This window comes from Sebastes fasciatus, chromosome 6 (assembly GCF_043250625.1).
Source record: "Sebastes fasciatus isolate fSebFas1 chromosome 6, fSebFas1.pri, whole genome shotgun sequence".
NCBI lineage: Eukaryota > Metazoa > Chordata > Actinopteri > Perciformes > Sebastidae > Sebastes > Sebastes fasciatus.
Window position 1 is genome coordinate 7,067,342 of NC_133800.1, and position 27,907 is coordinate 7,095,248.

The 27,907-nt window shown below is 40.1% G+C and overlaps 1 protein-coding gene across 3 annotated transcripts in view; it reads left to right on the plus strand.

Annotated features, from left to right (window-relative positions):
- The first annotated feature begins 1,884 nt into the window (after positions 1 to 1,884).
- The window catches only part of commd10 (COMM domain containing 10), a 72,221-nt gene continuing 46,198 nt past the window's right edge, over positions 1,885 to 27,907 (plus strand). Inside the window, exons 1-7 of one of the 3 annotated variants that reach the window (XM_074637400.1) lie at positions 1,889 to 2,040; positions 2,139 to 2,183; positions 5,451 to 5,541; positions 6,280 to 6,390; positions 7,993 to 8,148; positions 11,762 to 11,872; positions 12,082 to 12,742. In XM_074637400.1, the coding sequence (XP_074493501.1) occupies positions 2,030 to 2,040; positions 2,139 to 2,183; positions 5,451 to 5,541; positions 6,280 to 6,390; positions 7,993 to 8,148; positions 11,762 to 11,872; positions 12,082 to 12,120 (564 nt within the window). In that variant the 5' untranslated portion in view covers positions 1,889 to 2,029 and the 3' untranslated portion in view covers positions 12,121 to 12,742. Of the gene's footprint in view, positions 2,041 to 2,138; positions 2,184 to 5,450; positions 5,542 to 6,279; positions 6,391 to 7,992; positions 8,149 to 11,761; positions 11,873 to 12,081; positions 12,743 to 27,907 lie in introns of those variants that run through there. The other 2 variants (XM_074637398.1, XM_074637399.1) reach the window with 2 other exon arrangements.

Genomic DNA, 27,907 nt, shown 5'->3' on the forward strand with positions numbered 1-27,907 from the left:
AAATTAATTCTCTGATGTATAAAATGGTATTACCGTTGAGTGTTACACAACTTGGTTTGATTTTTTTTATGTGTTAACCTTTATAGAAGAGGGAGATAAAGGAAGTTAAAACAGTTGGTTATAGTGGAACAGCAGAGGCAAAGAGGGTCCTCACAGAGGAGGTAGAGAAGGAGCTTGCAGACCATATCAAGAAGCTGGCTGAACAGTTCCATGGCCTTACTCCAAAGAAATGCTGTGAACTGGCATTGGAATTGGCAGAAAGAACAACCTTCCTGTCCCCAACAACTGGAAAGAGCAGGGTTTAGCAGGTAGGCCTAGGTCAAACCAAAGACCAAGACGAAAATCACAGCATACAGCAGTTCTGAGGAGAGTGTGATGCCATCCCATTTGATGACACTTCTGAGCATGAGAGTTCTAATGATGAGAGAAGTGAATCAGACATCTCAGATCTGTCAGTTGGTGACTTTGTCATAGTAAACTTTGTATCCAAAGGCAGAAGCTACCATTACATTGGCTTGGTTGAGAGCCTGGAGGGCAACGAAGTGAGTGCAAGATTTCTCAGAAGAATCCGGGGGAACACTTAACGTGAGAAACCCACCTTTGTATTCAAGGAAAAGGATGAGGCATCTTTTCCACTGAGTGATGTGCTGAAGGAGCTACCTCAACCTCAAAAGGCTGGAGGAACTGCAAGGAGGGAGCAACAGTTCATATTTCACTGCAACCTTGACGACTGGAATATTGTCGAATATTGAATGATATTTTGATTGTTCAATGGTCTTGAAACTCACAGGTGGTTTGTTCTCACAAGTTCATAACTGTGAAACTGTTTGTTAACACACTTATGCTGAGGTTTAAACTTAAAAACTCAGATGTTCAGTTTACCCCACGATGGCTCAACTTACCCACTGACTCGGATCAACTTACCCCTTACCTGGGGCAAGTTGAGCCACAGGAGCACTTTTTTTGGGAAGGTCATTTTTTCCAGACAGCTTTGTGATGGATGCATGCTGATCATTTCATTTGATAGGAGAGATCCTGAATTTAAGGTTCAAGTTTTCATTCTGCTTCTGTCTCATTTTTCCTAACCTCGAGGACAGCATAAGCAAAAATTGGCTCATCTTACCCCGCTCTCCCCTACTGGTACCTGAGTATTTCCATTTTATGCTTGCACAAGCTTACCACCACTACTACTTCTGCATTTCAGAGGGAAATATTGTACATTTTACTCTGCTACATTTATTTGACACTTATAGTTACTAGTTTCTTTTGACGTACAAAGACATATGATATGTGTAAACGATATGATGCAGTAGCCTACTGTTCTACTTATCTACCCAGTATCTAATATTGGCTCCAATTTGACGTACTACAACATGAAAAAGGCTCTTACATGTGGCTTATTCCTTAATGATAAAACAGAATAATAGTATAATATTATATAATAACACATTGAAAGGGGCCATTGTGCATAATGAGTATGTTTACTTGTGATAATATTTTTTTAATTTGATTAGTACATTTTGCTGATAATACTTCTGTAGTTTTAGTTAAGTAACATTTTGAATTCAGGACTTTTACATGTAATGGAGACTTTTTTTTGGTATGGTATTTCTACTTTTACTTTAGTAAAGGATCTGAGTAGCCTACTTCCTCCACCACTAAGGTTATAAGGTGTCCTTTAATACAATTTATAATCATGGCTGTAAAACAATAATGATGCCTCTGCTGTCGCGCGTTTGTTGCCGGCTCTGTTTGTCCATCTCTTTTTTCCGTAGTGACTCTTGCAGCAGATTTTTATTGTGCGCAGCTTTTACGCAAACTACGCTTTTAAGCATTGCAACGCGCAGCCACAGTTGCTTTAACTGGTAACATTATTGTACACATCTGTGACACACTTTTAAAGTGCTATTTATTCATCTCTATATGATTTATTTATTTATTTGTCTCTGTGCTGTATCTCACTGCGCATTACCGCGCAGCTTTGACTGACTTTGTCACGTGAGTCGTCATGTGACAACAGGAAGGAGGAATGACAACAGTGTGAGCATCTTATATGTTATATTCTCTTAATACATCCATGCTGAGGATGCTGCTGCTGCTGCTTTGACACTTTGACACTCTTCATTTTTCATTTGCAGAAAGCGACAGACAACAATGACTTCTTTTATAAAAGAAACACAAAGGTGGGCAGCTTTTATTCATTTAATTCAGAGAAAAGAAATCCTTCCCCTAACGTTAAAATACCTGCTGTAGTCTCGCGAGACACGAAGGCATCCTCAAAGTTATCAATAGTGTGATTCGGTGCATAAAGTCACATTATTATCTAACATGGTGCACTAGCTTGGGGATGACTGGTGTTACAGCTGTCGTCGTTAAACTGTCTTTATCAAGGTTTTCTTGCTCTTTTGGTGAGAGAAACATTTTACACAAGCTAAGTCCTTCTAATACACTCAGTAACATTTACATGAAATGTCTTTTATTCGTAGGAAGCATTGTGGTGGACAGGAGTAAAGTAGCTGTACTTTAGTGCTGAAGTCAAACTTTGAGATATTGTCAGTCCACTTGAGCCTAGGCCCTTCGCACTGAACACATGTAGACTTCATACAGTAGGAAAAGCACAGGTGTAAATAATGAAATGAATGATGGCTGGACTCCATTTAGCTGCTTTACTGCATGCTGGCTCACTGTCTCTCTCACTGAGACACTTGAATACAACAGAGTCATCATGTCATTAGTTACACCTGTGTGCTTTTCCTGCTATGACAAGTCCAAATGTCTGCTGTGGAAAAAGGCTTATTGTCTTCTAGTAAGACCACAACTTTTTAAAATCTCAAAAGGGTGAATTTTAAGTTCAAGTTCACAAGTTACTTTGCAGTAAAAAGGTTTTATACTTGTGTTCGTCACCAAAATATTGTAGCTTTCATGCATTTCTTAGGTTGAAACTAGGCAGCAATATTGGACAATCAAACCACCTCTAACACAATAAAACACATGCTCTATGTGACTAGTAGGGTTAATGTAGTGTTGGTGCATTTGAGTGAAAACATCTCTAATGTACAGTACAAACAAGAATCACAAACTGGGGTTAAAAGTCACAATTCTTCTACTTTTATGTGTCGTAGTAATTTTTATTAACGAAAATAACATTACAAGGAAGTTTAGGATGAAAAAAATCAAAAGCGTATGCCATTGTATGGAAAGCAAATAATGTATATACTGATATTCTCAAGTGTAAAACCAGTATCTCTTTATGTAAGATGCACAAACTGGGCCTAAAATCCCCCATTCTTCAGAACTGGTTATTTGTTAAATACATTAGTGTTTGTAATGCTACTACTTGACTCAAGTACCATTTTGAGTCCTCCATTTGATGGAGTATATCAGCTTTGTGTTATTACTCTTTTATTTTTTAATGCGCTTGTGTACAGCTAGTGAAATAATTGTGTATACAGCATATTTACTCTCCAGTATCTAGTATGTCTGTGTGTGCGTAATTTATACTCAAATGTATGTGCACACAATGTTATTTTAGCGTGCTATGCACTCTTCACACTTGTGCTCTTATTTACCATGTGGAACCTATTGCAATGGATATAAGACACTACTCTTTGCTGATGCTGTATGTTGTCACTACTATACAGACGTAGGCAAAATTGTTGGTACCCTTCCGTTAAAGAAAGAAAAACCCACAATGGTCACTGAAATAACTTGAAACTGACAAAAGTAATAATAAATAAAAATTCACTGAAAATGAACTAATGAAAATCAGATATTGTTTTTGAATTATGGTTCAGCAGAATCATTTAAAAAAACAAACTAATGAAACTGGCCTGGACAAAAATGATGGTACCCTTAACTTAATATTTTGTTGCACAACCTTTTGAGGCAATCACTGCAATCAAATGATTTCTGTAACTCTCAATGAGACTTCTGCACCTGTTGACAGGTATGTTGGCCCACTCCTCGTGAGCAAACTGCTCCAGCTGTCTCAGGTTTGAAGGGTGCCTTCTCCAGACTGCATGTTTCAGCTCCTTCCACAGATGTTCAATAGGATTTAGATCAGGGCTCATAGAAGGCCACTTCAGAATAGTCCAATGTTTTGTTCTTAGCCATTCTTGGGTGTTTTTAGCTGTGTTTTGGGTCATTATCCTGTTTGAGGACCCATGACCTGCAACTGAGACCAAGCTTTCTGACACTGGGCAGCACATTTCGCTCCAGAATGCCTTGATAGTCTTCAGATTTCATTGTACCCTGCACAGATTCAAGACACCCTGTGCCAGATGCAGCAAAGCAGCCCCATAACATAACCGACCCTCCTCCATGTTTCACATTAGGTACAGTGTTCTTTTCTTTGGATGCTTCATCTCTTCGTCTGTGAACATAGAGCTGATGTGACTTGCCAAAAAGCTCCAGTTTTGTCTCATCTGTCCAAAGGACATTCTCCCAGAAGCTTTGTGGCTTGTCAATATGCATTTTGGAAAATTCCAGTCTCGCTTTTTTATGATTTGGTGTCCTCCTGGGTCGTCTTCCATTAAGTCCACTTTGGCTCAAACAGTGACGGATGGTGCGATCTGACACTGATGTACCTTGACCTTGGAGTTCACCTCTAATCTCTTTGGAAGTTGTTCTGGGCTCTTTGGTTACCATTCGTATTATCCGTCTCTTCAATATGTCATCAATTTTCCTCTTGCGGCCACGTCCAGGGAGGTTGGCTACAGTCCCATGGACCTTAAACTTCTGAATAATATGTGCAGCTGTAGTCACAGGAACGTCAAGCTGCTTGGAGATGGTCTTATAGCCTTTACCTTTAACATGAAGGTCTATAATGTTCTTTCTGATCTCCTGAGACAACTCTCTCCTTAGCTTTCTGTGGTCCATGTTCAGTGTGGTACACACCATGATACCAAACAGCACAGTGACTACTTTTCACCCTTTAAATAGGCAGACTGACTGATTACAAGTTTGAAGACACCTGTGATGCTAATTACAGGACACACCTTAGTTTAACATGTCCCTATGGTCACATTATTTTACATCTTTTCTAGGGGTACCATCATTTTTGTCCAGGCCCGTTTCATTAGTTTGTTTTTTAAAATGATTCTGTTGAACCACAATTCAAAAACAATGTCTGATTTTCATTAGTTCATTTTCAGTACATTTTTATTTATTATTACTTTTGTCAGTTTCAAGTTATTTCAGTGACCATTGTGGGTTTTTCTTTCTTTAACGGAAGGGTACCAACAACTTTGCCTACGTCTGTATGTTTATAGTTTGTGTCTTTGTTGTCAATGTATAGAGGTGCTTTGAAATTCACTGACAGCCAGCGTGACATACCTTTCATGTATGACATCATACTCTGGCAGTAAACTCTGATTGTGTTGCTTTACTAAAAGATCTGAGCGCTTTCTACACCGTTGTCATTAACACTCGCGACTCTTCTTCCCAAACAGCATAAAAGAAGCGGTGACTTTCATCAACGCGATTGATGTGAACAAGTTCTCCAGGCTGATCTCCCGCATCATACAAAAGCTTCATCTAAAGGTAAAGAGACGGCACACTGTTATCTGTGCCAAAGACAAGAGGCTTTTGAGGCTTTTGCTGCAAAGCTGTAGTGCCAGAGAGAGCAGTGCATGCATAATGACTGACTGGAGCATCAGTCACACTCGGCTCTAATGAATGCACACACATGCCTGGCCCTGTTGATCATGCTGGTTTTTCCACAAGACCTGGCTGGCTGTCAAGGTGTCAGTCATTCACTCCAAGAACAATGTGTTTGTTTAGTTCTATTTTTTGATTTTCTAAGAGAAAGTAATACACCTTTGTTTGATGATAATAATAATAATATATAATGTAATAGACAATATGACATGTGATAGCAGCATCAAAAGCACAGGTGTTACCAGTAAGATTAATACCCGACTGTTTCGCATGATTGCTCACTGACATGGCTTCCTGTTACACTACATTAGAATCGAGCCATTATTAATATCATTAGTTTAATTTGTGCTTTTCCTGCTCTGACAAGCCAAAATGTCTGCTGTGAAAAGTTCTATTCACACCAGGTATAAACCCCCTTAACTCTATTATTGTTGTCCAAAATGTCAGATTAATTTTGAATGGTTGCACATAATATGCTGGCTTCTGACACCCACATAATCTATTCTAAAGCTGTTTTTATTTTGAACATTTCAGAATCAGAAAGCAGGTAGTTCTCGAAAACAGGGATTTTTTTTCCAGGATCTTTCCACATTAACACAGTTAATTATGTTTTCTACACAGGGAGAGAGGACATTCAGTGAAGAGGAGGAAGAAAAACTTCAGGCTGCCCTCTCATTGGATAAACAGACTCTCAATCTAGTCCTGGAGACGGCTGCCTTTATACTAGAGCAGGTGAGGAGTGGTCATCTGACATTTGATAGATATACACTTTATTAATTCCAGCGGGAAATTTCACTGTTACAACAGCTTAGCAAAAAAGACAAAAATAATGTGCAAAAAAACCATACAATATCTTATCAATATACAAAACTTAGCAATAACGATAATTTAGCAATATACAATATTGTTGACAGTAGAAGATTTATTTTACTGTAGATATATACAGTACATGTGCAATGCTGTGAAGTGGACATAGTGCAAGTAGTGCAAAAATAAATGTTAAATGAAATAAGTGCAGTTATGAGTCAGATCATTCAAAGGGAGGTGAAAAGGTGTATGAGTCCAGGGTGAGAAAGTTAGTTTTAGTCTTTAGGAGGCTTCACCTCCCAACCCCCTTTGTCCTGACTCAGAGGGGACTGGTTGTACAGTGAGACGGCAGCTGGTAGGAAATATCTCCAGTAGCGGCCCTTATCACAGCGGAGCAGTATCAGTTTCTTACTGAAAGTGCTCCACTGTTTGACCAGGAGGTCATTAAGAGGATGTGATGTGTTTTCCATGATGCACCAGTTTGTTTGTTACATTTACAGTTTGTTACATTATTGTAAGGGTTTTACCTGATTTGTGTTTATAATGTGATTGTGAAACATGGTAAGTTTGCTAGGTTGGAGTTCTTTGTATGATAACTCTTTGTTTTTGAAGAATATTCATTATTTTTAATGGCTCACCATTAGGCAAGATGGAGGAGGCCAAGTTAGAAAAAAGTTTTGTATGGAGATTTACATTGCTTTAGATGTGGGAAAGAAGAAATATGATGACTCTAACCCAGTTAAATATGTTGTTTCAGTGCAGACAGAAATTGTCCACTTTATATTTACCTCCAGGGATTGTTTTCATTACACAGCAGCATTTAACTGAGACAAATAATCAGAAAAAAAAAAAAAAGATTATACCTGCTGCGCAGTTGTGGGTTAGGGCTGAGCATTTTGAAAAAGAAGAAGAAGAAGGAGGAAGAAGAAAAAAGGAAGAGGAGGAAGACAAATGAGAAGTACAGGACGGTCCATCATCATTAATCCTTTTAAGGCATTAGCATGTTCGTTCTGCCTCGATCGGGTCTCGAACTCACAACTTCAGACCCCAAAGGCAAGTCACTATCTTGGTGACCTTACTGTAAAAAAAGTGAATGTTATTATCTACAGTGAATGTGCAGGTGCTCCCAAGAGACCATTTATGTCTGCATCACTTTGCCTGCCATGGTCATGAAAAGAGACAAATGACCACAGCTGACCAAATCTCTGGTTGAAATTGTATATTAAGTGCATATTTTAAATAACACAGTATGTGGAGACATCTGATAAGACCCTCACTATAAGAAAGTAAGAGCGATAGAAATTGGCATGTAGCTTTTGTGCCTGTTAGTGTGGATCATGTTGTGAGCCCTATTCTCCAGCTGGGGTCACTGTTGTATCATGAATTGTTGTTGTACTGCAGCAGTCTTGAACATTGGGGGTAAATGGGATCGTAAGAGTGATCTGTTACACCCCGTAAGACATGGTGGTTAATGGTAGAATTTGATATAAAGTTACTACTCTAACCTGTACCTCCTCTCCTCTGTAGGCAGTGTATCATAATGTAAAGCCAGCCTCTCTGCAGCAGCAGCTGGAGGCGGTTCATCTAAACCCAGACAAGGCGGAGGTGTTCTCTCAAACCTGGGCCACAACTGGACCTGAGATGGTGGAGAAACTAAAACACAGTACCTTTGCCCCAAAGAAGGTAAGAATAATAAACGGTCCTTTTTACCATCAGACTGTTTTTCAGCTCTAACTCTGAACCTTACCTACACCTACCATGGCAAACCTAAAGCTAAAGCTGACCATGTTTCTAAAGATGAATCCTCTGCCAGACACTGTAATTATAGCCCACTTTTCACAGTTTTATCCCTTTTGAACTGAGCACTGTTTTGTAAGAACAGAACACTATAGTCACTTGATACTAAATTGAGAATCAACATCCGACAATCCATATTAAGACTGACCTGCTTTTGCGTGAATTCATTCCAGCTGTTTGGAATACAAAGAGCTCTTTCACAGCTCACACAAGTTGTCACATAAATTTTAAAAACGTGTTCCTCTCTATAAGTTGATTAAGTACTGACACTTCAAACAACATTCCTTACAAAGTCAAGGGAATTAAGATCTAACACTGAGTAAATACGCAGCATGTACGCATCAGTCACATTACGCTGGAGATGTTGCTGCTTTCATACATGAAGACATCTCACCTGCGTGGGTCTCGCAAGTCATCTCTCTTGGCCCCCCTTGAATTTGTTGTTGCCAGCAGAAGGCCGTGACAGCCGTTGATCCTCCAGGCGACCTCTACTGCTTTGACTTTATACCTCACTTTTTTCCATTGAATAGAAAACAGTGTTTTGTTTTTTGTCATTTCTCAGACTTTGAGTAAGATCTTAGGCTTTTACAGGATTTATACATTTGCCATTGAAACCAGTTAACGCACTACTAGCCACCTTATTGTTCCTTGATATGTCATAAAATACTCGCTGTCCCACTAGTGGTACCATATCAATTAAACACTGATCCAACTAGAGGTTAACTATGGAGAGAAATTAGTCTCTACCCTGGTGACAAATGCACGTTTTATGATCCACAAATAACAAACAAGATTTGCAAATGTATATTATGATCTGTGGGTAATGTATCAGTGTTCACAAATGGATTTTCCAATCCACAAATAAATACCAACCAATTTGAACAAATGCAAAACAATGAGACCAAAAAAATAAATGTTAGACTTGTTAGCTTTGTGATCAATAAGTCAGTCAATAAGTCATTACCAGTGGTGGAAGAAGTACTCAGAACTTTTATTTAAGTAAAAGTACAAATACCACAGTCTAAAAATACTCCATTAAAAGTAAAAGTCCTGAATTCAGAATGCTCATTAAGTAAAAGTACAGAAGTATTAACAGCAAAATGTACTGAAAGTATCAAAAGTAAAAGTAGTCAGTATGCAGAAGGGCTCCTTTCAAAGTGTTGTATTATTATAAAATATTATATAATTTTTTGATCACTAACAAATACATATTAAGTAGCAGAAAATGGAAATACTCAAGTTAAGTACAAGCACCTCAAAATTGTACTTAAGCACAGTACTGGAGTAAATGTACATTCCACCACTGGTCATAACCGAAAAATACCAAGGCACACTGTTTTGCAAAAATCAATAGTCTTTGATAAATGGGTTTAGCGCCTGCTCGTTTCAACTCTTCTTCATAGCATGTAAAAATAAGTTGCAACTCACAAATATACCAAGGCTGGTGTCAGCTGCCAGGCAATTGTAATCAGGGTAGCACTGGATAATTGACACAGGTGCATTCAAGCAGGTAGGTGTGTACATAATCAGGTCAATTCTACCAAGGCATCAGTATCTTTAAAGTCTCTGAACACCCACTCAGGTGTTTTCAGTTCTTCTGGCTGATTAGACTTCTGGTTGTAGGTGGGTCGAGCTATGATGAGAATATATTAGGTCACAAATCTTCATCTACCAATAAGAATGATAAAGGTGCAATTTGTCCTGCCCTAACAGGTGCAACAAAACTATAACAGTAGACTAACAGGAAGATGTTGATCAATTAGTCTGTACACGCCCACACAGTCCTGAGCAGAGGTCTAATCAACCAGGTTAAGTGAAAACACCTGTGTGGAGGTTCAGAGGCTTTAAGGTTACCAAATAATCACAGACATTCACATGGAGAAATATGTACACAGCAACACACTCATATTAAAATAGAAAATATATAATATAGATGAACAAAATGTCTAAAAATATTTTTGTTTTTTTGTATTTATTTCGTACACAGATCACCTGACATGTGTGGGTTAGGTTATATTTGTGTGTGTAGAGTTCTTGAGAACTGTGAAGAAATGTGTTATTTATAAGGCCGGGTTCGCAGAAGTCTCATCTTCATAAAATAGGAACACAAAAGTGAGAGTCACAATTTCACATAAATAAGCGGACAATAAGTCAGAAAGTCCGGAACAAATCAGAGCTGCAACTATTAGCTGATTAATCAGTTAGTTCATTGATTGAAAATGAATCACAACTATTACAATAATGGATTCATTGTTTTAATTTTTCGAGCAAAAATGTCAAACATTTGATTACAGGTTGCCTCTCTCCGTCTTACATTATCGTAAACTGAATATTTTTTGGGTTTCGAACTGTTGATGACAGTTGATGACATCACTGTGTACTCTGGGATATTGTGATGTTTTATAGACCACATGATTAATTGATTAATGGCTAAAATAATCAGCAGATTGATCAATAATGAAAATAGTCATTAGATGCATCCCTAGAACAAATACAAAAAATGCCTCTAAGTTACGGAGAAAAGGTCAAAAAGTAGAAATTTTTTAACCGTTTGATTGGCAGTGCTATATATTTGCATATTTTCATTTACGATAATTATAATAAAGTTAATTAACATTTATCAAAATCAACAATTACAGTGTTTTAAACATAAAATAATATGAACTAGAATGGCACTCGGAGAGCGCAGACCTCCGCCCCCCTCTCCGTTCAGCTTGCGCCATCATCCACGTGTTTTGTTGTTTATGTTGAGATCAGCTGTACGTAGCGGAGCATCGTAAAACACTTCATTCAAACTGGACAGAAACTAAATAAAACTCACCTAAACCGTTGTCGTTACTCTTTCCAACAATCACCAAGTGTGCTTTGGTCGAACTCAACTTTAATTTCACAGAGTTTAATGTGAAAAAACTCCGATTCTACAGTTGTTCCCACCCCACCCCGCTCTCTCTCTGTCCCTCTCTCTGAAGGAAGAAGGCGGGGTCATGCGTCATCAACACGGCATCAGTTACACTGCGCATGTGTTATACCCAGAGGTCTTAATGTTCTGGCTGATCGTAATGCTTAAAAAAATTCCTGAATCCGGATCATCATCCGGGTCACCACCAAAATCTAATGGATTGTTCATTGTGCCATACTCCACCCCTCCATCACGGACTTTTGGAGTAATCCTCCAAACGGACAAACAGACAAACCAACAAACCAACGCCGGTAAAAACCTAACCTCCTTCCTAGGCCTTCGGCCTTGGCGGAGGTAATAATCAAGCAACGGTGAAAAATCCAGGTCAAATAGCAAGAATATAATGACGAAAATAGACTAATAAAATATAAATACTCTAAACACAGAAATATATACAAATATACATATTTCTTTAGAAATTCTGCTTCCACTAATATTTTGAGAAAAGTGCCACCTTAAAGTTTTTCTTTGAAAATGTGTCTAGGGCATTTATTAAATTGAAGTTGAGAAAGATATACTGACTCCATCTGTGTGTTGCAGCTGGAGTATGTCGGCTGGCAGTTGAACCTGCAGATGGCCCAGTCCAGCCAAGCCAGACTGAAGTCTCCCAGTGCTGTCCTCCAACTGGGGCTCCGCAGTGAAGACTCTGAGGTGTGAACACACACACACACACACACACAGTCTGCGTACATACATAGCGTACACGCCTGTCATTAGTTTTCTTGCTCTGCTTCTCTTACCATTCACACTAACTGGTTAAAAATAAAATCTTTATTATCCTCTGTAATCACACAGAGGATGTTCTGTGTTTGTGCCAAATGAGAAGCATCTCCAATCTGTCCCTCTTTCTGTGCTAATAGATGCTAATCCCATCGGTGTCTGTCTTGACCCAGAGGTAGACGCACATCTGGCTCCGGAGTAACTGTAGTGTAAAGACCAGAGATCAGGGAGCTTGTTATCTGAAACCTCCAGGGCGTCTTTGTTCTCTTGAGAGACTTTCTCTGTAGCTACAATTGGACAGTATGTGCATTTATTGGAGGGTTGTCATTAAACTGTATCCAGTTATGCACAGTATCCAGACTTGTTTACAATCTGTTTTAAATTTAATCTAGACGTCTGCCTTATTGAGGTCATTAATGATGCTATATATGGATTCCTAATTTACATTCTTAATACTCTGTCTTTGCATATAGTCAATTAAAAACAACGTATTACATAAAGGATTTTGTTTTGCGGCATCCTAATGAAGCCTTGCCCTAAATATGTGTGTGTGTGTATGTATGAAAGGAAAACACTAAGGAACATGATTCAAATATGTTTTGTGACTTTCAACTGTAGCATCTCCCTGATCTCATTCATTTGTATTCAGTCGAGTTTTTTTGGATCCCAATTAGCTAATGCTATGTAGTTACTCTAATAGCTGAGACCTCATGAGCCTCCCTCACTCATTTCTTTCTTTTCCACTGGGAGAACGATTGCTCTGTTGCTGTATCAAACGGAGTGCGAGCTCAGTCGGCTGTTTATTTTTTCACAATAAATGATTTTCAGCCTTTGAAGTATGTGATTAGATTGCAATCCTTTATCCAGACTTAATGTTGTGATTCTTCTAATAACCTCAAATACACCCACATACTTGGTGAGATAAGACGAATCAAGGGCTGCTGATGCTTTGACAAATATTTGAAATATATTCCGCAGATTGTAAATGCACAGGACTGCTGTTTGTTGGCATGGATACCGGAAATTTTAGTAAGAAAAAAGACTGGTCTCAAAATGGTGAAACTGATTATCCCCCAAGCCTGGATAGTGTTGTTCCAGCTGACTAGTCAAGTGTCTTTCTTGCACACTGCTTTGTATTCAGTCCCTAGAGAATGCCGGCTCAGCCTAAACGTGGAATTAGGCATGACATATTCAAATTGCTGCCGTAAATGTGGGCCTATAGGCGTAAGCTATAAAAAAATATATGTTCTTCTTTATCTTCGTGACTGCGACAGCAGTTGGATTTTTTTTTGTTCTGGACAATTTTCTGCTGTATTGTCCCTAGGCTAGCAGAAGAGGCATTAATTTATTTAAATCCACTTACACAATTCCCCTTGTGGGAGGCAATAGCTGCGGGGGGGGGCTAAAACAAAGCTGGTTAGAAGTGTAGAGGGATCAACTTCTCTGAACATTATTGCGGTGCACATCCTCTGGTGACCTGCAGGGGGCACTGTTGCCTCACAGGTTGGAAAGCATCCCTCAGGGCCAGTAAAGTATCTGAGAGATGGATAGGATACCTCGTTTAACTTTGCATTAAGGCGGTTTGAGTGTGCGCACAGTTATTTTTTTAATTTCCATCGGTGTTTTCAGATTAGAGTTTCCTGACAGTAAGTTTGTTTTCTTCCAATTGCTCAGCGCAACTTCTGCAATGTCAAAACACTGCGATGACTGAGAAGTAAATTAGTTGCGAGTAGCAGTGAAATTCAGCTGCAAGTGTCATACTAATTACAAGGCAGATTTATAACATCCTCACTGCTAACTGTCTAAAAGAGAGGGGAAGAAGGCAAAACGGCAAGAAGGAGAAATTAGAGGATTAAAGGTGATGGGGGGTCAGGGGAGAGGAGGAGGGGATATATGAGGGGAGAGGAAGAAGAGGTGAAAACAAATACGAAAGCACATGGGGAGTAAAATAATGAAGATGAAGAGGATAAAGGAAAGAAAATGAAAGAAAAGGAGAGGAAGGCGAGGGTGGCCGTCTGTATATTATTGATCGCTTGGAACCCAAGTGGAGAGTCAGAGACTCTCCCATCTGACCAGCCTCCTGCTTCATTAACACTCTCCCCGAGGAGGAGGAGGAGGAGGAGGAGGACTGCCAGGGAGCTTCACATCACACCAAACAATATGTGACATACAGTATATCGACAGTACAGTGGAGGAGATGTTAGAAGACGCACTTGGACAAATAAGAGGACGGCATTTTAGGATATTTAGATTTGTTATTGTTTTCATTGAAGCTTTATTGTCAGGGGATTTCTTTCATAACATTCCCCCTCTGCCTCCAAAACAACATACTGTATATTGAAATTATAGATCACTGTTTTCTGCTTCCATGCAGCAGTCAGTATAGCACCCCCACCCAGGAGAGCTGCTATTTCCCTAAACTGAATTTGTATCGGCTTCGGTGGAAAGTTGCTGTACTGAGGAAGCACTGCAGTACATGGGCGCACAGGTAGAAATGTCCTCACACCAACTCCGTAAATGTTTCAAGAGCTCTAGTATATCCTCATAAGGATGGGTAGGAATGGCCTCATTCATTGTAGGTGTGACATGAGACCTGTTGCACAGCTTGTTTTCTTATCCCAAAGGAGAAGCAGCCGAGACAGAAAAAGACTTAAGTGATCTGCTGCCAGAAGGAAAAAAGGGATCTGAACATGGAATGGGAGGAAGAATATGAGGATGCATGGGAAGGTGATAAGAAGGACGAAGGATAGAGGAAAGAGGCTGAGGAAAACTGGAGGATGACAGTGGGAAAGGATGAAGGCGACAATAAAGATGAAACATGTGGAGGAGAGTGGGGGATTTGTGTAAATGTCCTTCGCAGTTCATTGTGTTCATGTGAACTATGGATTAATGGCTGTATAGTGGTGGTAATAATAGTAGTATGGGATGTCTCTTCACCTCAGGCATATACAGTTGTAGTTAATGATGTGCAGAGTTTCATCCACACACAGAAAACATCAAGAATCTGTGCTTGTATCTGTGTTTTAAAATGGTTTTCGCAAAGCACGCCATCCAGACTCTAGATTATTATTATTATTTTCCAACTGCACAGACCTTGAAATAGAAGTACACAATTTACCCATTTTAATTCGGAGGTGTGTCGTCTACAGAGGTTTGGTCTTTGTGGGATAAAGCTGTTCTCGAAGAGAAGCAAGTAAAAACAGCAATCCATGGCTTTCTGCCTTCTACCTGGTATCAGTCGGCAACTTCTGGTTCTGAAAAGTGAAACCAATGCTGAAGTGCCTTAAACTTGCGTTCTTTCTAATAGCCAGCAGGGGGCGACTCCTCTGGTTGCAAAAAAAAGTCTGATTGTATAGAAGTCTATGAGAAAATGACCCTACTTCTCTCTTGATTTATTACCTCAGTAAACATTGTAAACATGAGTTTATGGTCTCAATCGCTAGTTTCAAGTCTTCTTCAATACAGCATGATGTTTATTTAGTAAATTATGGTCCCATTTAGAGTCAAATAGACCATAAAGCAGAGGATGCTTTGGGGCGTGGCTACCTTGTGATTGACAGGTTGCTACCACGGTGTTGTCCGGTCTGGGTGTTGTCTGTATTTTCATCCTATAGCTTTAACCCTTTCACAGTGTGTTTTCAGTTCATGAAAGTTAATTGTAACATTTCGGTCACCTGGAAATGTCTTATTCAGAGTTCGGTTGTACTTAGCTCCACCCTCTCGTGTCACTTCTGGTTGCAAAAATCAAGATGGCGACGGCCAAAATGCTGAACTTTAGGCTTCAAAGCCATAGTCCACAAACCAATGGGTGACGTCACGGTGACTACATCCACTTCTTATATACAGTTTGGTATTGGTGAACCTTCTTCTCTTGGCTGCTGGAGCACAAACACGGCTCTTTTACGTAACATTTTAGGTTGTTGTGTAGTTAACGCCTCACTTTATACTTTTTCTGTGCTGCTTACGCTCTCTTGCTGAGGACAAGAGAATATGACGCAAGAGATAAAAACCGAGACAAAATTATTGATTTTGTAGGTTTAGATGTTTGCTTCTGTGGCAAAATCAGCAAGAAATATACACACCACAGCTCCCTGCAATGGGGTTGAACAAACCTGAGTAGTGGAAGCCTGAATGATTGGACGGCGATTTAAGTCTTTCCAACCGAAATTTCTGATTAAGCTACTCATTGCAAGCTAACATTTTGAGATTTAGTGGTGGTAAGACAATCATTGTTGTTTTGTGATCAACTTTTTCTCGAACATTCTAAACATTATAACATACAACACAAATAGGCCTGAGGAGAACAAGCAAATAATAGCTAAAAATAAGACTAAAATAATAAGAGGGACATTATGAATTAAACATTAAATATATGATCGAGGTAAGCGTAATGGCCACTAGTCATATTTAAAAATATTTGTCCACAGAATCAGCAGCTAGACATAAATAATAGATTCAGTTGCACCATTAATTTGTGCAGTAGAAAGCTCCAGGTACAGTATTTGACAGACAGAAAAGAACACATTCAATGTTTGATGGAGAGATAATGAGGAGGCTTTTAATGAGTGGATATCATATTCTTTGCAGTACCTAAAACAGCTGGCACAGTCTGTCTTTGTTGTTTTAAAATGCTGGATGATATGGTTGTGGGCACCATTATGGACTACAGTTGACATTATACTGTAAGAGATACCTTTTTCCAGAAAGATGCTACAGGCAAACATCCCGTATCGTGTGGAGGAAAGTACCAGGGGCCGTCATTGGGCATAGGCTGCAAAAGGAGTCATCTAGCTCGATGGTTCACAACCTTTTTGGCTTGTAAACGAGATGTAAAAGTAAACTCAAAACCCCTCATCAGAGGTCACATAGTTTTATCAACTGTGAGCACCTTAAAGGTACTTATCAATAGTCGGTGTATTACCTAGAGTAGATGGCGGTGGGCACACGCCCAGTTTGGAGAAACAGACAGGAGTTACTGCATGGAAGCAAAGCAATGCACTTGGGTGCCCCAAGCTCATCACAGTCTTTTACATACGGTAGGAGTACAGTACACTCAAAGGAGTCGCAAGAAGAACAAAAACATTTTTCTGCTCCTTCTTTGGGGGAAATATTTTGCTTTTTTTAATGTAAAATCATAGCTTATCCTCTTAAAGCCTCTAAAAGCTTTGCTTAAAGGGATAGTTTGGATGTTTTGAAGTGGGGTATGAGGTACTTATCCATAGTCAGTGTATTACCTACAGTAGATGACGGTGGGACGTGCCCAGTTTGGAGAAACAGACAGGAGTTACTGCATGGAAGCAAAGCAATGTACTGCTGTGGACGGGGGTCACCTAAAAGAAAGGCCCACCTAAAAGAAAAAATCAATATGCTATATTTGAAATATTTTCCCCGCTTTACCTTGACGTCAAACAGCCCTTTCCGACGGGGAGCTGAAGTCGTTGTATCCATCTGAGCTCTCGCCAAAGCCACCGGACTCGATTGAAAAATAGAGGGGGATTGCTCCATCGGTTAGTTTGTTTGTGCTATTATATGAATTTGGTGAATCTGAACGAACTAGAGTCACACAATAACACAAACAAACTAACTGATTAAGGCAGCAAGGTAAAATTACAGTTTTTTTTCAATGGAGTCTGGTTGCTTTGGCGAGACCATAGATAACGGCTTCAGTTCCACGGTGGTAACGTAGACTGCATAGCTGTGTCACGGCAAGGTAAATATTCTAAATATAGCGAACACTTAAACTGATATAGATTTTTTTTTAGGTGAGCCTTTCTTTTAGGTGGTTAAAATGTGTTTTGCTGCCGGCCCTGTCCGCAGCAGTAACATTGCTTTGCTTCCATGCGGTAACTCCTGTCTGCTTCTCCAAACTGGGGGCGTGCAGACCGTCATCTACTGTAGGTAATACACTGAATATGAATAAGTACCTCATACAACCCCACTTCAAAACATCCAAACTATCCCTTTAAGCAAAGCTTTTAGAGGCTTTAAGAGGTAAAGCTATGATTTTACATTAAAAAAGCAAATATTTCCCCCAAAGAAGGAGCGGAAAAATGTTTTTGTTCTTCTTTTGCGACTCCTTTGAGTGTACTGTACTCCTACCGTATGTAAAAGACTGTGATGAGCTTGGGGCATCCTGAATGTGTGGTGAAACAGAGTGCTGTCTCACTCTCTCGCTCTCTGTTCTTTCCTTCTGTGTCCCTCCACCACTATTGTTTTAGCCCTCTTTTTTCCACACAGTATCCATCTTCTTTTTAATTCATAAACATGCAAGTAGACACTCTGATGTCGCTTTGATGAGAGTTGAAGTCCCTTGCCAGTCATGGTGTCTCTCTCTTTCTGTCCTGTGGCATTAGAATGAGCCACTGCTCCGCCGACCCAGAGTAGGGTGACATGTATAATACAGAACATCCACTTGCAAGGCAGCCGCCGCCGATTTCAATATTTATTGTGGACACGCTAGGCCGCAGAGGCACGGGGTAAGAGCTGGTGAGCTAATGTAGCTTCCACATGCTGGCTCTGACTTCAAAGGATATGTTTAACTGATAGCAGAGAGACTTGATGAGAATTGATACGGCAACGCTCTTTTGAGTTTCAAACCGCAAAAGGGGGAAAAAAATGAACTAAATGCAGCTTCAGGACAAAATCCCAAACTGATTTTTCTTGTTTCTCCTACGGCCCTCGAACATTCAATCAAAATTTGTGAGCAAGGACAGCTTTCTCCCAGAGCGGGAGTCCCCAATTTACTTGGTAGGACACTAAAGTTGATAGTTGATAGTGAACTTGAGAATGACTTTGTAGACTGCTGTGGCATTTTGATTCAAATAATAACACCCAAATACTTGTTTCATTCCCAGTCCTTCAGTTTCTAGCTTCTCAAATGTGAGGATTTTCCGTTTTTGTCTGTTTTGTGTCATTTGAAATTGAATATGTTTGGGTTTTAGGCTTTTAGCCAGACAAAACAAGAAATTTAAAGACTGCATGTTGGGCCTTTTTCACACTTGCTCACACGTTGTGTACTAATCGATTCATTTATTGTTAAAAAACTTGTCAAGAGGTTAGTTGCCAACCCGTTCTCACTCACAGCTCGTCAAATTCCGCCATTTGGTAAGTGCCCCTCGGAATCGGAAACCGACGCATGGAGGCACCCTTTAGCGTCAGTATGTACTTCATTTTTCAGGGCGGGTGGGAGCGGCTGCTGGATGGGTCAAACAAACACAAGACTTTCAACCAGGAGACCAGTGTTCGGAACCCGTGTGAATTTAAAAGTAACGTTGACTTATTTTGTCACGTCAGTCTTTAGTATCGTGACTCATCGGTATCGCAGTCCTGTGAGTCGTTAGTCAGTGAAGTTAACGTCAACCACAACCGTTTCCTAATCCTAACTAAGTGGCTGTGCTGCCTAAACCTAACTTTCTGTGAATACGGAAGTTTATTTTGAAAGGACACTATGCATGTAACAAGCGTATATATTTACATGCCGTCCCTGACACTTCCAAAAGTAACGCAAGAGGGGTACCCCGTGCGTTGGTCTCTGATGCCGAGGGGCACTGACCAGGCGCCGGTATTTGACGAGTTGTGAGTGAGAATATGTTGTAGTTGCAGCCTTACTCCAACCCTTTACACGGAGGTCAGAGGTTAAAGGTCAGGGTCAGTACCTCTAAGCTGGTAGAGATACTGTGTTTGACTCCAGGTTATTTCTGTATACTTACAGGCAATGATTTTTTAACTCAGAGGCTTGTGTCCTGGACGTTTGGGTCAATGTCTCGTCTCCCTTTTGCACCGTCTCGACTTTTTCCAATACAAATTAAATTAAAAACTGAACTTTACTGCATCTTAACTGAACGCAGTTCTTTATTAAATGTCACAACCAAATCAATATATTGAAACTCAAAACTGTAATTTAATTTCTTGTAACCCCTGAAACAAGAAAATAACGCTTCTTTTCCTCGCTGTTCATGATGGATATGATGCCAAGTATGCTTTCAGTAAAATGTGGGACTTAAAGAATAGTTCCAGCTGTATCTTGTTTCATAGTTTCTCTTAGGAGGAGCAGTGTCTGTAAGCATGATAGAAGCCCTGCTGTTAATTGTGCTCATTCATACACAAGTGCTTCTGAATTGTCAGAAAGATCATATTTCTGCCAGATCAGTCGTCTTCTTTGACTCTTTCGCAGTTACATTATTCTATCTCAACACATGCTTCTTTTTCCAGCATCTTCCTTTTTTTTTCATCGATCCCAAAAATAAACGTCACAACGCAGTCCTTCCTTTCTATTCATTTATTATTGTGACTTATTCATGAGCGGATCCTCCATTTTGTGTCAAGTTGTCCCCAGCTAGCTCCGAATTATAAGCCAACGTTATTCTAGTTTGTGGGAACCTGCTTGTTTTTTTGTTATCAAAGCATCAGACATGAAAGACTTTTCTTCTTGTGATTCTAATTTATTTTTCTCTGTTCTGGCTTACAGCACCAGCGCTGTAATCACGGAGGAACGGAAGCTCTTTTGTTTGAGAGCATACACACTCGCGCGAAAAACACGCAGGCATGTACACACTCGCTCGCACAAATTGAGCCCTCCAAGTGAAGGCTGTGACTTTTATTTATTAACACTGTGTGATGAGGAATGCAATTAAGCATCCTATTTTGACTTATGCGAGGAGGTGCTGTGATCAGAGGGTCCCCGAACATCCCTCCTTGCCTCACGTGTCTCCGTCAAAGCGGCATCACGAGCAGCAGGCCAAACTTTGAACACAACTCAAAGCTCCCCTGACGAGTTACGTAAAGCCCCGTTCCTGCACTCCCACATGCTCTTGTCATGTAAACCCAACAAACAACACACCCAGAGTTGATCCAACCTTTTCATTGATCATTTGAGGGATTACATGGCCCCCGATCAATATATTGGAGAGCTCTGATGTAAAAGCTGCCATGTTCAAATCCTTCGCACCGAGCCACCCACCAGCCGGGAGGGACAAAGGCAGCTTTGTCTCAATCTCTACTTGCCTTGCTCTACATGTCCCAAGATGCTTTGTTGCTTTGTGTGCACATCTTTTTAAGGGTCTCCCTTTCTCTCTCCATCTCTCTCTCTCTGTCTCTTTCTCCATCTCTCCCTCGCCCTCCCCCTTTCCCACTGGTGATTTGTTTTTCTCCTGTGGGATTTGGGATCCCATTCATTGAGAGCGCATTGTTCGGCTCTTATCCATTCCAGAGGATGGGCCCCGAGAGGCAGAATGGGTGACTGTGGGTGCTCTTGTCTCTCCCTTCTCCCTCCCTCTCTCTCCCCCCTACTCCTCGCCCTCCCCACTCCTTGCTCCTTGCCATACGATGATGTCATGGCTTTTATTTTCCTCCGGGGGTACCCATTGATTCTCTCTCCCTATTACACACTCTCTATATCTCCCTCTCCCACCCCCCCCACCTTCCCTAACCTCCACTCCTGTTTTTCCTCCCGACAGTCCCTTTCCCCAGATTCTTTTGCCTCTCAAAAGGCGCCTGGGGGATTTAGGGATGTTTGGATGTTGTTTCGCACACCCACGCTACACGCTTGACACCCAGATAGGGAAGCCATCAACCCCGCAAATCCAAACTCCCATTTAAATCTCAATGATTTAACATCCCTCTTTTATTCTCCCAATCCTGTGATCAGCTTTTATTTCTCTCTGGTTTATTCAGCCTGTTTTGTTTCGCACCCAGTTTGTGAAGTAATCATTAATCCCCCCCGATAATGTGGTGCCATTTTGCACCATAGCCGGTAGCGAGATTTTCAGATGTGCATGTGTTTTTTTCCTGTCTTTCAGTTTTTATTTTAGAGAGGCTGCTCTGCCTCTTGGCTGAACTATGCCGGGGTGAGAAATCTATTTCAGTTTAAACAAGACGCACTGATTGCAGAAGCACAGAGCCAAATCGCTTCCATTCATTCCAGTGAAAGTGGGCTGATAGGCATACATGGAGTAAAAAGGCTGTTTTTTTTTTTTTTTATTCAAATGCCAGATATTTTTTAATAATGCAGATATGTTATCACATCATGTACAGGTCTCGGTATTTATTCATGTGGTTTTGATTATTGTAGCATTCTTTTGTTTTCTGAATTGTGCTGCATTTCATGTTGACGACAGTTGTCTTTGTCTGCTTGCATCGCGCTGTGACGGGATATAATGGCAATGAAAGGATATGAGCTTTAGGCTTCTCCCTTTCCCTGAAATAATGATTATAATGAGTGGGTTGGAGCCTGGCACTGTTGTCATCCGACATGCAATGATAGGGCACAGAGTGCTTCCTCCGCCTGTATCAACAAATTGTCACCAGTGTCGTACTGAACGCCCAGCCTCTTTCATGTTACACTGGTGTTTGACTGTTTGGTTGAAAGGTAAAGTATTGCTTTGGAAAAATGGTCTCTAGGCTCAGAGCGGCATGTGTTTGGTACCTGCCACATAGGGCTGGGTATTGATTTTTTTTTGGTACTGATACCTTTTATACATTACACCGTATCTTTCAATACATTACAGGAGCTTCAGTCCTCAGTGTCTCCACAGGTGTGTAGGTCACAGTGCTCAGAGCAGAATACACAATCGCTGTAGCCACGCACGTAAAAGTGAAGAAAATTGTCTTGAAGCGTAGAAATGTATTTTGGGTTGCGGCTGCGAGCGTAAAGCGAGAGTGAAGCGCCAAATATAGTGGCTGTGTTTAGATGGCTGTATTGATTAAAATAGAAGCGGCTGAAACCTCCTGTGTAGACAAGACTATAGAATATAAACAGGATTTTCTACAAACCCCTTTTTTTCATTTAACAAAAGGAATCACATTTAAAGGACCAGTGTGTAACATATAGGGGGATCTATAGGCAGAAATGGAATATAACATTAATAACTATGTTTTCTTTAGTGTATAATCATCTGAAAATAAGAATCATTGTGTTTCTGTTACCTTAGAATGAGTCGTTTATATCTACATACGGAGCGGGTTCTCTTCACGGAGCCGGACACCATGTTTCTACAGTAGCCCAGAACGGACAAACCAAACTCTGGCTTTAGATAGGGACATTTGCATTTTCATGTTTTCACGCTTGGCACATGGGAGTAGTTTCAGTTGGTTGCAATCTGCAACCTCACCACTAGACGCTCCCCGGATCCTACACACTGCACCTTTAAGGGCACTTTTACAAGCCATAGTCCGTTTTTCTAGTCCGAATCAGAGTGAAATTGATACTTTTGGTTTATTTTCTATTTAGTCTGGTTTGGTTTCAAATCGCACAAATTAAAGTGAACCAAATAAAAAAAAATTATTTACTGAGGGGCGTGTACGAAGGAGCAAATTCATCTTTTTCATTTCTATGCGGGGAATTGCAGACTTTGAAATATGCGCTGTCGAAGTTTTTCACTTTGAATCAACACTGATCTAACATAACTGTATCCCTCCTCCTCTAGCTTATCTCCAATTACTTTATAAACTCACTATTTTTGTGGACTTTATTTAGCATATTCTGTATGTTCTCTTCCCAGAAGTAAACATCGAACTTCTGCAGAAGTCCAGGTCAGTCCTCTTCCACTCAGGTTAACATGTCGTTTACCTGCGATCATCTCAACAAATGCCCGCACAGGCAGCCTTTTTTGGTCCACACCCGAGTACGATTACTGTGTTCACAACTGTCCAAGCTAACCACACCAGGGGTTGAACCGCACATTTGATTAAAACGGACTAAATGTTAGTTTTGAAAGCGCCCTAAGACAAGGAGCCATCCTCAAACTTAATGTAAAAAGTGTGCACAATTATGATTTAAATCAATAGATATCAGATTAAAGTAAATGAGACTGCAAATTTGAGCAGATGACTTCATCTTAGTTCTCCAACGAACCGACTTAGTATTTTGGCATGAACTGAACGGCACTGCAAAAGAAATGGAAAACATCATTGTCTCTTATCATAACTACAGTGTGTTTGTTGATGACACCATATTTATGTCTGGCTTTGTGTTGTCTCTTAGTGATAAAATGTTTTTGCTTTATCGGAGGGTCAGTTGACGTTGTCTCCTGCAGGCTGTACTGTAAACTCTCCCAACTCTCCCCCTCTCGCTCTTTATCTCCACACACACACACACACACACACACACACACACACACACACACACACACACACACACACACACACACACTCACTCTCTGTCCTTGTGTATGAGAGCGACAGTGTCTACATACCACGGGGGCACAGGCTGGCTGCCTTGGCGATCCTCAAGCTCTGCCACATAGTGGAAAAAACGGGCCTTACAGTTGTGAATAGCAGCCGTTACTCGTCTTGTGCGAGCACTCTCTCTCTTTCTCTTACACACACACACACACACACACACACACACACTCACATAGATACAAACCCACACACAGCTCGGTTGCCCATGACCCCCACTCCAACCATGTGCCAACCTAATACATTAAAATGCATACTGTTTCAAAATGGAGCCCTTGGCTGAAGGGGTTGAGTGCCACTTATCCTAGAAGCTGGCACGACGATGGTTAGTTAAGGCTCACACTACAACATGTTGGCTATATACTGTAGCTTCAGCTCTTATTTAAGCCACCCCACACACATTTAGAAGATTAAGGGTTGACACAGCTTTTTCAGATGCTTTCTCAGAGTCATGTTTTAGTAAGCAGATTCAGAGGTGAGCGTGAAGTTTGAAGGAAGAAACTTGTGTTTTGTCGATCACTAGGATAGGCCCAGAATGCTGCATTCAATACCTCGCCATTACAGCTTTTCCCATGGCAGCTGCTCTTCAGTTAGAACATCATTTCCCAGCTCTGTTGGATAATAGACAGAGTTATGGGCTTAGCTTGGCAGCGTGAGGCTGGTATGACATGGCACCTTCCCTCTTTCTCCGTATCAGGCGACGGTAACTAGCTGCCACCACCATAATCATCTTGTTATGGCTCACACACGGCTTGTGTTCCTTGGCTTGTTTATCTTGGCGCCGGAGCTGTTGAGCGTCTCCATTCTCCCTTGCTCTGCAGCGTCAAGCGTCCAGATTTAGAGGCTCTTAAACATAAAGATTTATTTTGGGTTTAAAGAGACTCGGGGATGAATTTCAGGAAATGTTTGGTAATGTTAGATCAGTGCGTGGGTGGAAATGTGGTTAGATTTTCCCCGCAGTGCACTGCAGCTCTTATTGGTTGATAAAGGTGATGAACAGTTAATACAGAACACACACCAGCAACGTAAATATGTATATTCATTTTGTTTGTCTCCCCAAGGTGGATAGATTAAATAAGACTGGCCTCACATTGTAGTGTAGACAGGGAAAACATAGCTTTATAACTTTCTGTTACCTGCCTCTTTCTGTGATCATTTATTTAATTTTAGTCAAGTTTAAGTTGCGAGAGGTGGTCTCTTTCCAAGCAAACCAAAACGCAGGCTGCCTTTGCGGGCATTTGATGAGATGGACACAGGTAAATAACAGGATAACATGAGTGGGAGAAGACTGACCTGGACTTCTGCAGAAATCCGATGTTTGCTTGAAATCTGGGCCGAAGAGAACATGCAGAATATGCTAAATAAAGTCCACAAAAATAGTGACGTTTAGGAAGTAATTTTAGATAAACTGGAGGAGAAGGGATTTGTGCACAGTAGATCAGTGCCGAGTCAAAGTAAAAAAACTTTGACGACTATTTCAAAGTTTGCGATTCCCCGCATAGAAGTTGCAGCTCTCGAGACGAAAAAGATAAATTCACTCCTTCGTACATGTACCTCAGCAAATAAATTAAAAATTTTGGTCCGCTTTAATTTGTGCACTGTGAAACCGAACCAGACTAAATAGAACACAACCCAGAAGTATCAGTTTCACTCTGATTCAGACTAGCCAAACGGACTATGGCTTGTGAAAGCGCCCTGAGATTTCTTTAGTCATTAGTCGTTTTTTAATGCTGTTTTCATGCTGAATGTATTAATGTACTTATTTCCAAGAAACTTGAGCACATCTCTGGTAAACACAAGATTTATTCCATTAGAGCAACTAATCGATTAGTCGACAAAATCGTGTGTTAATCGACTAAGAATTTCTTTGTTCGAGCATATTTTCCTATTGTTCTGATGTTTCAGTGTGGACAGCAAGCTTTTATAAAAATGACTAGAGTGTGTTAGCCAGTATGCCAGAAAACCTGCTTTACATGTTTAGGGAATTTTCCAATGTATCCTCATTGGTGTGGGCATGGCCTAAATTCAAGAGTTGAAAGGCTTGAGCTGAAAGTCTTGTTAACAGTAAGCCTTGGATAAATAGTCTGCAGAGGCAGAGCTCCTTCTGCCCACGGATAAACTGCCAGCTCGAGTCAGTCCAATTCAGGGTTCCACAGTTTTTTAAGGTGCTTAATGTGATTTGTCTCCTTTCAACGTTTTGCACCCTCCATCGAGGAAGTGTGGGAGGTGTAAACAAACATGTGAAAGCACCAGGCTATTTCCAGGCATTTCTTTTTCCTTAGTCAGGTGCCATTTAAATAGAAAATACTGTACATGTTGCTTATCCCTGTCTGTGATTCAGTGGTTTTTTTTCTTGTTCTTCCGGTGCATAATTTATTTCTTTGCTGATCACTTTCTCTATTGGACTGTGCCTCTCCTCTCTTGACTAATGTCTTTGATTCTGCTTTTCCTCAATGCCATATATACTGTGTATATATATATATATATATATATTTATTTATATATATGTATGTATTTATTTATATATATATATATATATATATATATATATTTATTTATATATATATATGTATGTATTTATTTATATATATATATATATTTATTTATTTATTTATATATATATATATAAATATATTTATTTATATATATATATTCATATATATATATATTTATATATATATATATATATAAATATATTTATTTATATATATATAAACAAACATAAGTAGTTGTGTTTTCATTCTCTGAAGCAGACGACCTTCTTGTAAACAGAACAGTAACAATGGCAGCAGATGTAAGCTCTCAGACCTCTATTACGAACATGTAGCCATTGCGATGTTTTGACGCTGAGCAACTAATTATTAAACTTCATTATCTTCCTATTGAACATATTTACACATTATCACCCGTGCACTATATCACTCCCAACTTTTCCCTGACTCTTTTACCTTCTGCTGCACCTCCTCTGATTGTTGCTCAGTGTTTGAGTTGAAGAGAATGAATAAGAGGAGAGACGTACCGCGGTTGGTGAGAAAGCTATTTTTGGCGACTCTAAAGGATGAGTCACAGTAACGTAGATAAGAAATGATCCTTCCATCAGATACGAAAGGCCACTTTTCCCACTCCGTCATTGCCACATCCATACCATTCCTTTGTGTCATTATCTCGCATCTCTGCAATCGCTCATCTTTCTTTCTTCTTTTTTTTTTATATGTAACATACCTCTTTTCACTATCTTTTTTTCTTTTTCTTTACACCTTAATGAACACCACCACCCGGAATCTGTCTGGCTCATTTGTCTTTGTGATAATTGGAGCAAGCATCACATTGTTAGCTAAAGCCCATGACGATGTGTGTGTGTTTACAGCACTACATATGTCGCCTGCTATTAACAATATGTAGCTTTTTAACTATACGTGTCACACCGATAATGGAGGTATTGAAACTGAGGCTCACAGGAGCAGATGTGAGGAAGGCCCTGTGGATTCATCACAACATCTCAATGCACTCAATAAATGGAAGCAACAGCATGTCTGAGTGGTGTTATCAAGTATATGATATATGATGTGAAACTGACACATGATGTCAACATTAGAGCAGCAGCTGTATTCTTAAGAACATATAGTCCATTATTTAAAAAAAATGCACCAGAGGATTTTTTCTGGCAAAGATATACCCAACAATGTCATGGTCTAGACACAGGGTTTATGGATGCAACTAGATGATTTTGTTTTTATAAATTAATTGGTCAATTATGTTTTTTGATTAATTAAATCAATATTAAGTCTG